This window comes from Polyodon spathula, chromosome 7 (genome assembly GCF_017654505.1).
Source record: "Polyodon spathula isolate WHYD16114869_AA chromosome 7, ASM1765450v1, whole genome shotgun sequence".
NCBI classification, from domain to species: Eukaryota; Metazoa; Chordata; class Actinopteri; order Acipenseriformes; family Polyodontidae; genus Polyodon; species Polyodon spathula.
The window spans coordinates 57516114-57530070 of NC_054540.1; the positions used below are offsets into that span (position 1 = coordinate 57516114).

At 43.4% G+C, this 13957-nt stretch overlaps 1 protein-coding gene across 3 annotated transcripts in view; it reads right to left on the reverse strand.

The window, feature by feature from the left end:
* The window catches only part of LOC121318924 (ribosomal biogenesis protein LAS1L-like), a 23837-nt gene extending 10482 nt beyond the window's left edge, over window positions 1–13355 (reverse strand). For 2 of the 3 annotated variants that reach the window (XM_041256126.1, XM_041256125.1), the window contains exons 1-13: window positions 13089–13355; window positions 12543–12668; window positions 12168–12237; window positions 11880–11961; window positions 11133–11291; window positions 10554–10600; window positions 9228–9455; window positions 6642–6754; window positions 5013–5098; window positions 4450–4659; window positions 3686–3833; window positions 3195–3547; window positions 2743–2893 (exon numbers count right to left, since the gene is read on the reverse strand). In XM_041256126.1, coding sequence (XP_041112060.1) covers window positions 2743–2893; window positions 3195–3547; window positions 3686–3833; window positions 4450–4659; window positions 5013–5098; window positions 6642–6754; window positions 9228–9455; window positions 10554–10600; window positions 11133–11291; window positions 11880–11961; window positions 12168–12237; window positions 12543–12668; window positions 13089–13237 — 1922 coding nt within the window. In that variant the 5' untranslated portion in view covers window positions 13238–13355. The remainder of the gene's footprint in view (window positions 1–2742; window positions 2894–3194; window positions 3548–3685; window positions 3834–4449; window positions 4660–5012; window positions 5099–6641; window positions 6755–9227; window positions 9456–10553; window positions 10601–11132; window positions 11292–11879; window positions 11962–12167; window positions 12238–12542; window positions 12669–13088) is intronic. The other variant, XM_041256128.1, reaches the window with a different exon arrangement.
* Between the last annotated feature and the right edge of the window lie 602 nt (window positions 13356–13957).

Below are 13957 nucleotides of genomic sequence, written 5' to 3' on the forward strand. Positions count from 1 at the left end.
GGGTACAATACAACGATCATGTGTGTAGGAGTTAACTGGCCAGTTAATGCTAAGCATTCTGAGACAGGTACGCAGGGGGGAGGAAAAGCAGGATTTCGGAACAAGCGGTTTCTCTGAAGGCCGAGGAAGCCCAATCACTCTCAAGAACAGAGTGGGCTCTGCTGCCTGCAGGGCTCTCATACAACGGGGCGGGGGGCAACTGAGTTACCCCCACGATACAAGGTTATACTTTCAGAAAAGTGGAGGTGACAGGTACTAGACCCAATCTCAGCACTTCAGTATATTTGCTTTATTTTTTTTGTAAAGAATGACCGAACATTCACAGGGCTCTTGCTTGAACACCTATGAGACTACCTAGACTGTAGTGGAGTACTAACACCACAATACAATAAAACCCTTGTTTTATAAATGCTCTCAAAAACAATTCCGATTTAAAAGAAAAAATGGGGACCAGAAGACTGAGGCTGAGGTCATCTAAAAGAGTATACTGCAGCAGGTAGAACTTCTTTCACTTTTTCAAAGTGATGTGCAATTATGTAAATTAATGCAACTCTTTTCACGGATTAAAGCATGTTACGTATTTGCTATGGGTTTATAAAGGGTTGGAACAAGAAAGACATTATAATAAAGTCAACCGTAAGAAACAATATTTTAAGAATGGTACAATTTATAAGTACATGTAAGCACAACCAGCTGAAGGACTCAGTATTCAGTCCACACCATGAGAACGTCTGTCGACATCAATATTACATCAATACTGTGCATGCAGTGTGTTTCACGAGTATGGCAATCTCTCCATTGAAACAAATATAACTGACTTAAATAGACGCCATCTGCAACGTAAGTCAAATATCAGGGTTACAAACACCATCCTTCATCTTTATTTATCCTGTAAACAAGCCACTTCAAACTATTTTTTCATGGCTGCATAATTAAAAGGAAATTGGTAAAACTAGCACCCTACAACAAAGTGCACAAAAACCCAAATCCCTCTCCGGTTCTTTTCATGCGATTCCAATTTGATATAAAACAGACGTTATATCATCAAACCCAGCGTGGGCCCACATCATTCCCCAGAGATGCCTTCAAATGCAATCTAATGAGAGAGAGAGAGAGGTCTTCCCCGAGTGTGATCCCACGTCTCACTTGACGCAGATCGAGATCCTGGAGTGTGTTTCCTCCCAGCTCCCCCACACTGTCAGATAGCCAGGCTGTGGGGGGAGTGCAGCTTCACACTGCTCAGTACTGCTGCTGCCTTCCACCTACACAGCAGCAGCCCTGATACGCTCCTGCTCATTAGACACATGAAACCCTGGATAACTGAGGGATCTCCGGTGTGGGATGTGTAGGGACGTCTCAATCTTTACGGAGGGTTACTACTATCATTCCAGAAACAAAGCAAAGCAAGGGCAGGGTATGAGGTTTATGTTGACAGATCTGAAATGCAGTCACATGGGTTCCGACAACAGGGACGGTAGCTGGAGGGAGAGAAATCCCGAGGACAAGGACAATTAATAAAACCAAAAAAAAAAACACAACACTGCCGCCGTCGCAGAGAACCTTCAACGCTTGTTAATGTTTATGTTTGCATCTCTTAAAGCCGTACATGTGATAATGGGCAGGACACATTTACTATGTACCCCAGTTCAAGTGTCTATATCCGATTTCTAAGAACACTTGCAGAACATACAACAAAACAGTTCACCTTGGGCAGGCCAGGCAGTTTACAAGCAGTCCTTAATCTAGAAGTGGGGTATCAAGAGAGGCTCTTCCATCGAAGCGCCACTTCACATACTGTGGTGTCTCCTCCACTCGCCTCATGTCAGTGTTGCTGTGGTCAGTTCATGTGTTGGGCAGGGGTATGATCCCCCCCCCCCCCCCCCTCTCGTGGGTAATCTCTTGACGTTTCTGGGTGATTTCTACAGGAAGCAGCCGCTTCTCGAACGTCAGAACAGTTTCCTTTTGCTGCACTTTTCTTCTTAGTTCAACGTCAGTAAAGGATGAAAATAGAAACCAGAGAAGACCACAGACTGAACAGCTTCTTTCGAAACAGACACATGGTAGTTGAATTACCTTGATGTGAGTAGATCCTGTTAGGGTTAGCTGATAACGAACCACAGCCAATGACGGTGCAGCAGAGAGCATACCTGGGTTGCTGTAGTCTGTCAGTCAGAGTATCAGAGCGACTCATCTTCAATAACTGTTCTACTGTACACAAGCTTCTGATGCGTTCCAACTACTAACTGACTTGCGTGAGATTGCAACTGTGAGAGTTATAAATATCCTGCCCCTGTTGCGACAGTCAGTGGACTATTATGCACACACAGCTCATAAGATTCCCAAAACAAGCAGGATTTACCATTGCACCAGTAGGTGCACCCCAGTATTTCAAGCAGCACCCCCAGCACCCCTAGTTCTTGCTCCCCTGACTGCAGTAACAAAAAAAACATCAACGCTCTAAGGATTCTCGCATGATTCACACGCAAAAAGCCTCAAGCTGAAAAAAATAGTGATGAAATTAAAAATCAGTGAGGATACAGGAGGAGATGAAACAATAGTTTATGTTGCCAAAAGCAGCCCTGGAGAAAAATGTTCTTTTCAGTAATAACAGTTTAAACAAATTTTAAAAAAAGGCAGTTGTATGCAAATAAATGCAAATTGGATCAAATGCTTTGTGACAGAACTTGCAGGCCATGCCTTTTCTATCTGCCATCCCTTTCGGCTCAAAGCGCCGGTACTTACCTGGGGGCTGCACAGCGAAGGGCTGTCCGCTCCACGTCCACAGGCTGCTCCAGCACAGACATCGTGGAGTAACTGTCCAGCAGGAGACAGCTGGGGTCATCAGACTGGCCAGGCACTTTACCAAGAGGGAAATCCTTCCATTTCACATTATCTTAAAAAGAAAAATATATATGGACATAGATTAAAAGTTTTCACTACGAGCTTGATTAGCCACAGTGTACAGGTAACAAGTTAAGGTGTGGGGGGGTCTTAAACTCAGTGAAACCAGGAATGGGAGTCCATCCCTGGGACTGTATACAAAGAAAAATCTGCAGCAACAATCACCTCACTTTTCCAGAGGTGAAATAAAGTGTTTCCTGAAAGAAATTCAACAGCTGGACAAAGAGCCAACCTGACAGAGTTCCGTATTGAAATACGAGGTTCATACATGGGTTGTAAGCAGCTGTGCATACCTGTGCATATCTGCCACGGTGACCCTTTCAGTGCTGCCATTCTCTCAGCTATGATCTCTGGGCTCAGCTGCTCATGGAGGTCCTGTGAGGGCTCCTGAACAGTCACTCGCTCCCCTACGTTGAGTCGAGAGGCTGGGCTGGCTGGCTGGGGCACTGGGACCCTGGCTCTGGGCGGCAGCTCCTGCCTGACCCTCCTCTGCAGACTCTCCACAGTGTGGACTGGCTCCTCCTCCCACTGGTCAGTGTCCATTGAAGGGATGGCGCCCTCTCCTGGCTGTGTGTAGATACAGCACAAGTGGAGCAGTCGCTGCTGTGTGTCGAGGGGGAGTGGCTTATCCATGTCCGTCAGGATCCTATAGGATTAACATTGTTACGCGTCACAAACTTAACTTCATTGGGATTTGCAGAACCAACAGAATATTTATTGGCGGTTCTCGTGCTTAAGCATTGTTTTAAAATTCAAACTCATGTTTAACAGACAGGGTACTTACTGCTGCAACAGGTAGGGGGAGGCCAGGCATGGGGCTGCCAGACACAATGTCAGGAGTTTCTGCCACTGCAGTCGAACCTGGTTCGCAAACAGCTGGCATTTACTCCTGGTCTCCTTCTGGCTGCGAGAGAGACCTTTCTGCGATTTTCCTAAAGAAATGGGAATCGCAGCAAGAGGAGTCAGTGACACCAACACCCCGCAGCCTTTGAAAGGGCTTGCATCAGAAAGACGGTCGTTCTCCTTAATGTGACTGATTAAATTCTTTCATATCGTGGTTGAGACGGAAACCAAGCTGCTAGCTGATTCACTGACAGCGTTTTCAGAAAACGATTCACACGTACACCAATTTCACATCCCATATTCCCTGCTTTATTTAACAGTCCGATGTACAAGAAGTAAATTTTATAATGAATTAAGACTACACTCATATTTGGACTAAAAGTTAAGCTCTACACAGACTTCTCTGACCTGATCTGGTATAGATAATGATAAACAGATATTCATAATAAACTGCTGAACTGAACTTATCAACATTTAGCAGGAACCCTACTTGCTTTCCTAAAGGAGATTGCCCTGTTGCAGTCGATTACAGCTAGCAGAGGTTAGCGAGAAATATTACACAATTTTAATCTTCAAAGATAAACAACAGGTAAAACTATAAGACCGTCAAGCAGGCAAACGATTCAGCCAACGCCTTCTTCAGTGCAAGGACCTAGAACCCCCTAGCAGGTTCAGACAGTGGCTCTGGTTAAGTGGTGGAGGTACCTGCTCTGTTATTGTAGGTCAGGATGTCAGTGATCCAGCCTGTGATGTACTGTGTCCTGTGTGCAGAGGTCTCTGCGCACAGCTGCAGCTCAGCAAACAGCTTCTCCAGCAACACCTGGGTGAACACCTGGGAGTGCAACAGCTTCAGCAGGGGGTGCCAGAACTGAACGAACACACCAGGGACGCACGGCATCGACAACTCAGAATTCTCTGCAACGGGGGACAGTACACATGGGCTGCGATTGGTTTTGTACAGTAGTGTGCAAACGTATTGGAACACCTCAAGATTTGTCATTTATGTTCTTTATCTGCATGGAAACCTTTGTGTGAGAATTTCAATTTTCACATAATCAGCAATATACAAACAATAGGACACTTGTGTGTGGATTTCAGAAGCATTTTGTGCTTTAATTAGGCATCTAAAACAACTGCTAGAAAGTCAAAATCACAAGTTTGTCTATTTTTCCAGTGGTTGGAATCAAAGGTGCACTAGTAAATTTACACACTGCTATATATATTCTTTCTTTCTTTGCTGCTTAAACCCCTAACTGCCCGGCTCTTACCTGAAGGGTGGATTTGTAAGGATTCCAGCTGTTCTGCGGTTGGGATGAGAAATCCATCATCCAGGAGCACTTCAGCCAGAGCCTCCCTACAAGACAGCAGGAACGTCAGTGAAGTGCATCAGCCCCTGGAGGCAGCACTCAGGACCTCTTCCTGCTCTCCCAGGCACACCGATACAGCTCTGTCACATGTGAAGCTGCTCCATTTGTTCTGCATCCTGCTTGCTGCGCACATAAATTCTGTGCGATCTACCTGTATATGTCACATATATGTTTAGTCTCTCTACTAGTAAAGTCATCGAGACAGCCTGCTGACTGAATATTTTAGTTGGCCAAGTATTTTGAGGCTGTCCAGGGAAGGTTTAACTTCTTTAAAACAAAGAAAGGAAAGAGAACCACGTGAAGGGGTATCCCTTTCTTTAACATAACCTGTTTCTGCCTCCACCACACAGTGCACAGTGTTCCCTTATTGTTTCTGCTAAAGTCATTATTTGCTATGCTTACTGACCTCACCAGCAAAAACATCTCTTTATCAACCACTGGGTCTGCTTCTCAAAGCACTACCACGATCGGTTCTCTGTTACAACAGTTTTTTTGCTTTAAGCACTACTGAAAATGATGTCATTCACCTCGACACATATAGAAAAACAGAGCTGATTATTTTTAGAGATTTCAACTCCACACAAAAAGCCTGACATAACAATTAATGAAACTTGTGTCAGTTAACCTCATGAACCACACAGAGGGTGAAACTGAAGGCGCAGTGAGCAGTGAGAAAACCCCTGTGTTCTTCCAAATCATCTTTCACTGAGCAGTGAGATAAAATGCATGTTTTCCATACTAGCACACTACGAACAGACAGACACACACTGCTGTTCCACCTAGATTGTAATTCCTGTATTATTTCTACCAATAACTCTTTCTTCTTGCAATGTGCGCAGTGCACAGTGTGTGTGTGGGGGGAAGGGTTGGTTTCCACAGTGGGATTCCCCACAGTAAGTTAATAATCAGTGGTATGCTATGCAGCGTAGGAGGACATGTGCTGTGGAAACAGGCCAGAGTGAACACCATCAGCACAAAGCAAATCAAATGAGGCTGAAGATAACAGCAAGGCTGCGCTACCCGGCTTGTAATTAGCAAGGAGGTGCACCTACGCCACTGTTAACTATTCCTGCAAACTAATCACTTCTCTTCCTCTTCTAGCTTTGACGTACGGGACTAGCAGCCAGGGAACATTGCTTAATCTCCCCCGAGCCCAGGTTAAAGAACCGGATCACATTACCTTTTGACATTCAAGGCACTGAACTTTAAATTAGCAAACTGAAGCAAGGGATTTGCAGCTGCACCATTCTCTCTAGATGACATACACTAGTGGAGTCTACTTTGTAGGACAAAAGTTCCTATCTCACAGCACTGACAGCACTGCAGCACAGTCAAGCAACTGGTTACAATTTAAGAACAAACTTTCTTTATTGTCCATTTTATTATTAAAACAAAGCGCAACAGCCCTGCAAGACAGTACATGTGGTGGAACGCTAGCAAAAATAAATGAATTGACTGTGTTTTGTGACGTTGTTTCCCCAAACAAGCTCTCGAACCGAAGCTCACTCTTTGCCTTCGACCTGTGTATACCTGTTCTCAGGAGCAAAGTCTTTGATCTGCATCATGATCCACTCCAGCTCAGAGGAGGACCAGGGCCACATCATCTTCTCTGCCTTGTTCTCCTTCTGCAGTTCAGCTAGGACCTTGCAGTGGGGGAGGGGTGGAGAAGGGCAGGGAGGAGTACAACTACATTTCATTCCAAGAAATCAAACAGTCATAAAACTGACAAACTGAAAACAAACAAAACAACAGACTTCTGATCATGCCTGTTTTCATATGTTCTGTTTTAATATGCTGTTGACTGTCCACTAATTTAAACAAGCTCTTCTCTGTAGAACTGAAACAGGCATTCATTCCTGCCCGACTCCTCCTCTCTCCTTCACTTTCCCTCATTTTTCATAATCCAGAAAAGTTGATCTCCTTACAACTAAAATAAACAGACCAGACTGTCAACTAGAAGACAATAAGCAGGCTATGGAATAATGTAATAAACTGACACGTAGGATATTTTTTACCCCCTTCCCCCCACCACTACCATCGCCTTGTTTCAGAATACAAACACAGTTCCCAGCTTTCACAGAGAAATCTCCCGTTTTGAAATGCTACCCTGTGTTTCTCATCGCTCCCACTCCCTCTCCCACACATCACTGTGCGTCATGTAGTTGGCTGTGATAACGACGCTCACTCAAGTAATAAATAACCCATTGGACCAAGATGTTTGGGAAGGTTATAAATCAACAGCAGCCACCAAAGAAACTCTAAATGCTCAGGGAGTGAGGGGGTGAGAGAATTTTCATGGGCTGTTCCAGGAAGCCCTCATTTTGACACTATGTTTCTTAATGAAGGCACTGAGGGAAGAGTTGCCACTGTTCTTTCAGCCTGTTGTCATGGCGATATCTACCCCTGATTAAGGAAGTGAGAAGTGCTCGGTGCTTTCTCACTGCCACCTGTCTTCTCAGCACCTCCTTTCTTTTACCACAAAGCTGAAGCCTCCAACAGCTCTCTAGCTGGCAAGCCAGATGTGCGAGAAACATCTCCCTACAAGCAAAGAGCTTGTGTCGATTCTCACCACTCAGCAAAAATAATAAGCAGGCACACATGAGTTAGGTCAAACGGCTCAGATCCTAAAACCCTCACAAACCTGTGCCACAGAAAGGTCCTTGATAATTAGGTAGCTCTAACGTAGGTCATTGGTAGTGTACAACCCAGTAAGCATAAAACATTGGCTTTGTTACAAAACCTTTGCCTTCTTCAGCTGGGTCGGCTCAATGAGGGTTGCTTTATGACCAGGATGTGGTCCTCATGTTTTAAAAGGAGGACATCCTTTTATCGAAGGCATGATTTCAAGAAGCCTAGCACTCACATCATGCTACAGCAAGAACGGGGCCCTTCTGTTAAATCATGTATTTAACCAGGTAAGACAGCAGAGGCAACAGATTCTCATTTTCAATGGCGATCTGTCCAGGAGGCTCTGTTTTCATTCCTAATATTTTCATTATAGCACCTGGGGTCACTTGATCAACGAGTCTCCGTTGTGATAACCAAGGCGTTCCTTTTTAAATTCAAAAGATGTGACACTCCTAGGTATTCTAGAATATGGACTGTGACTGGGTACAAGTGATTTTGCTTCTCAATAACTGTTATACAGTAAAACAGTAATTAATAGAAATACTTCATAAAAAATAAAATGATGGCATGCTGCTGAATCAATAGAGCAGAAGCTAAACTGATGTGTGAAGAATGTCATCAGATTTTTAAATCATCACAATTATAAGCAATATTAATAACAAACCTGTTTTCTTTTTATTTATCCACAGCATTTGAGCCGGACAGGATCATTCTCACCCCAGCAAACCTTCACCCCCGTGATGAGAAATATCCTAGGCAAACCTTCAACCTGTGATGGGAAATATCCTAGGCAAACCTTCACCCCCGTGATGGGAAATATCCTAGGCAAACCTTCACCCCCGTGATGAGAAATATCCTAGGCAAACCCTCACCCCCGTGATGGGAAATATCCTAGGCAAACCCTCACCCCCGTGATGGGAAATATCCTAGGCAAACCCTCACCCCCGTGACTGGGAAATATCCTAGGCAAACCTTCACCCCCGTGATGAGAAATATCCTAGGCAAACCTTCACCCCCGTGATGAGAAATATCCTAGGCAAACCTTCACCCCCGTGATGGGAAATATCCTAGGCAAACCCTCACCCCTGTGATGGGAAATATCCTAGGCAAACCTTCACCCCTGTGATGGGAAATATCCTAGGCAAACCTTCACCCCTGTGATGGGAAATATCCTAGGCAAACCCTCACCCCTGTGATGGGAAATATCCTAGGCAAACCCTCACCCCTGTGTTGGGAAATATCCTAGGCAAACCTTCACCCCTGTGATGGGAAATATCCTAGGCAAACCTTCACCCCTGTGATGGGAAATATCCTAGGCAAACCCTCACCCCTGTGATGGGAAATATCCTAGGCAAACCTTCACCCCTGTGATGGGAAATATCCTAGGCAAACCTTCACCCCTGTGTTGGGAAATATCCTAGGCAAACCTTCACCCCTGTGTTGGGAAATATCCTAGGCTAATCATCACCGCATTATGTCTATTCTCACCTCCAGGTCTGTGAAAGCCTTTTGAGATCTTTGCCTTTCTCGTGGCTTCTCAGCTTGCACCAGAATTTTGACTTTATGCTCAGGAAGGTGAGTTTCATCTTTGTAGGCATAAGTAATCCTCAAGTTACTGCGCCTTACAATCATGTGTCCAACAAATGTACAGCACAGGAGCGCAGGTCCCAATATAAAGATAATAAGCAGATGAAAATGGACTTGCTCTCTGTAGCTCTGGAGAAAAAAACTGAAATTGGACCAAATACTTAATACATGATTAGATAATATATGAAGCTTTAGAAACAATTCTGAACAAAAGGGAAAACGAGCAACTACATACATCACAATACTACCTCAATGCCAATATCTGTCAATGAGAGAAGGGAATATTGCGTTCCTGTGAGCCAGCAATCTTCAATATGCAGGCAAGCATGCTCACAGGACACATGACAACCCTAATTCTTCATTTAAACTATCACGCTGCATAGTTTTAAGATATAAAATCCATTCGGATTCACATTGGAGAATCTTTGCTCAAGATTACCACCATTCTTTCGACAGCACAAAAACTCAAGGCCAAGACTGTATGACTAGCAACTTGGAAAAGTCTTGCTATGGGAGGACTGGGGTCACGTCTTCGGATAGGGCTTTTATGTTCACTGATGTGTCTCCGAAGTTGACAGTTAGTTTTACCTCTATATTGTAATTTGCAAGGACATGAAATAAGACATTCATAGAGCAAGTAATACACGGGTTAATCCTATACTGTTTAGTAACAGAGCTCATGAAGGGCTCTGCAAGCATACCACGATTCGAAATGCCTGCCAGTGACTCTCTCAAGATGACAGCAGCAGTTACAGGTGGCTTCGGTACAGGGAACAACACACACAATACTGGTGAGAATTGTCCTGGGCTAATGTTCACTCTCTCTGGACAGAATACTGGGTGAGAATTAGGCTCGGTCAGGAGAAGCCTGGAACACCGGCTTCTTTCTGAGTTATGAAAAGTTATTTGCAATGAAATGTTTATAGCACCACCTGCTGTTGGATTATTGCAACTGCATGACTTGCTGTATACAGCAGAACGAGAACGTGGAAGACAGGGAAAGACTGGCAGTATTCACTGACAACCGTATCCCATGTAGCATGCAAGTGTAATGCATTCCTTTGCTTCAACCAAAGCTTTCTTAATGGGATCTGTTTTTAAAATAACTCAAGGTTTTACCGTATTGGCAATAGATTATTTTTACAAATACAGGTTACCCACAGCACAAAGCAAAGGCTTGCAGAACTTACTGTTAATTTAGAATATAAATATAAAATGATGAATTACCTGAAACTGTTCCTTTTCATAGGACACCAACAATTCTCTAGCTTTTTCTAAAAAAAAATATATATATTATAATTTCTCACCCCAAAAATAATGGTAAGATTTATTTAAACAAACACAGAAGATCTATTGGCGTATTGACTCAGAAGCCCTTTGCGTGCTTTATACAGGGTGCCAACAACCAACTGCCCCATTCAAGTATCTTATGGTTATCAGCAGATGTACTGTATATTAATGCAAAAAATTCTGCTTTCTGGTGTACTTATTTCCTGGTCTATAGGTAACATGTCTGATTGCAGGAAGACCATGGCAGACAATGTGAACTGTCGCACAGGAAGCAAAAGTGACGACAAAAAAAAAAAAAAAAAGCAAAACATTTTTTGCTTCAGCACAAGACAAAAGGGTCAGGGATATTGTTGCTAGTGCAAGTAAGAGCAATGGGAATTGGTTTAAAGCTTTGGTTATCCCCCCCACTTGTGTCTCACTGTTGACAGAATGCTTGCTATCTTCCTATGGGTTAGGGGTTTGAATTGTATTGCCATGCTACATTTCCCTGAGGTTGTTATTTCACGCATCACTCACCGTAGATCTCTTTGTGTTTGAATCTCTTGTGCGGCTCAGTGACCTCTTCCTCCTCCTCTTCGTCCTCCTCAGTGGAGGAGTCCCACTGCTCCACCAGGCTGCTTCCAAGCTGCCGGGACCAATACTCCTGCCGCAGCCACTTCAGAACACACTCACACCCTGACAGAGAGCACAGCAAGAAAACAACGAGGTTCAACGCTGGGATCAAGAAACCGAACCGCAGACCAACTCCAACTCCAACTGGGACAGATCACTGACTCTGCGCAACGGTCAAGGTTCATCTGAACCAAGAAATCGATTTTATGAATTATTATTTTCACAACACACACATCAAATGTTGTTAAGAGGAAGAGGCAGTTTGACCCACTGAAGCGTGTTCACTGCTAATACACTGTTAAAATTGAATGCCCCCCAGCAGTATCTAATTGTATTTTTATTGTTTCTACAGTTGCACCTGGTACTAAACTATTCCATGCATGAATATCTCTTTGTGTAAATAAGTATAAATAGTTCTGGAGTGATTGAATTATTGTATATCCTCAAACAGCATATAATACTTAGCCTAGTTGCCCTTCTCAAGTGCAGTAATGCATTTTTTGTAGCGAGCTGGTCGAAACAGGTCTGCAGCATGGGTTGACGTATTTAACTACTAGACACATCCACACTATCTGAATGTACATTAGGTATACAGCAGCCACTCTTGGTCTCATCCATGGTAAATGAAAGCTCATGCTAGGCTGTACCCACCTTTCCTACACCACTTCAGGGAGGGGAGTTTCCCATGAGTTATGTCATGGCGCAAGTTCACTATCCACTCTGGAATGTTCATCTGGAAACACAGAAAATTAAACCACTATGAAGTGGGTTGATGCCAAGGATTGGATGAAACACAGTAAGCTTAAAAATACATTTCAGAAGGTAGATCACAAACACAAATGAAGTCAGCTATTAACCATGAAACATACGTTCGAATAAAAGGGAGCCTGAGAGATTTCAACACCATCCAAAAGTGCCTTCTTGTTTTATACTACAAACCTCATTGGCCAGCCGTCTCAGAGGAATGGAGATTGTCTTCTGCTTCCGTTCAGTGATTAAGTTCACAAACCTACAGCAGAAAACAGGTCATTGCTTATCAGTGAATGTATCAAGACACCGCACGTGTTTGACAAATCGACAGCTAAAAACTTCGGTACCTCTGTGGGCAAGTATATAAACCTGCTGCGTTGTTTTCTGAGTACAGTGCACAGAGGACTACGGGATTGTTCAGTATGAAATATATTTATCATTCCATATTATTTATTTATTCCATAGTATTATTCCAATCAAATATTTAACAGTGCATTTCTGTCAGTAAAACCAATATACCAGGGCGCGTCCTAAAACAGCGGTGTTTGTTCTCTCCAATCTTACCTTACAAGAGCCATGCCGTACAAGAGCACTAATTCATCGGTACAGCCCCGTCCAGAAGCGTCCACCACCTGACACCTGACCAGGTCTGCTGTGCTTTCCACGGCGACAGGTGTGCTGCTGCCGTACCTGAGTGTCACACAGACAAGAAGTTCTGAGACACAAGCGAATGCAAACATACCGCTGGACAATCACAGCGTAGACATGAGCTATACATGCATAGAAAACTGAACAGAAAGTGACTGAAGAAGAAATTAAAAAAAAAAAAAAAAAAAAATGCTTCTAAATGAAACTGGTTTGTATCTATAATATCTCTATGGGACTTAACAGTGATCTTGTAGCGATATTATTATTATTATTACTATTATTATTATTATTATTATCATTATTATTATTTTAAAAAACCTATAAAGCGCGACAGTGTACACACATCTTAAATAATGCTAACACTATTTATTAATACACGACAACTCTAAGGTATTTTTTGTTTTGTTTTTGTTTTTTCTAACAATAACCACATTTGAGGTGCATCATTCCTATTCGATTTACCTTCCTCTCCATGCAGATATCCTTTGCAGAGCATACTTCTGTACACTGCAGTCTTTGGAGTATAAATATTCAAGAACCTGGTCCCATTCCGCCTTGTTAATCCAAGCAACTACATGCCCTACCTTCCCTGAAGACGTTTTTCTCTTCATTATTTTAATTATTGCTATCGAATTGAAATTGCTGAGTTCGGTTCAGTTCAACACATTATGAAAACTAAAGCATGAACTACAGCAGCCTCAACCGAACCCGCGACACACGGCTCTACTGTGACGTAACGAGATCGGCAGAAAGCAGATCGAATACAATTCTGAAATTGTCTTTTTTACACGCCCACAAACCTCATGAATTATGTATTAGGCACATATTTGCATTCGACGAGACAAGGTAGGTTGCATATCAGGGAGGAAGTGCCGGGTGGAGGGGGGAAGGGGGGGGGGGGTAGGTTGCATGCATATCAGGGAGGAAGTGTCGGGCAGAGGGGGTGGGGGGGAGCTACATAATGTGGTCCCGTAAATGTAGCAGAGTGTGGACAACCATTCCCAAGGTGTAACTAGATAATACTCCCGTATAAATGCATTGAACTGGAGGACATATTTTTGTTTCAGTGAGATCAACCATGCGGTGTATATTGTTTACTTGTACTGGAATTTTTAATAGTAAAACACAAACATGCTAGTGTTCTGTTACAGACGTGCACGGCGGTATATTGCGGTAAATGCATAGCAAGCGTAGTAAGGCATAGCTGAGGCATTGTGAAAACACAGACCCACTGTGGATTATGGTAAGCACAGTCAACGAGTAGCAGATCATATCTACATTAAACAGGGCTGCTTGGAGTATATGCTTTGGTGTACAGAAAGTGGGGTTAG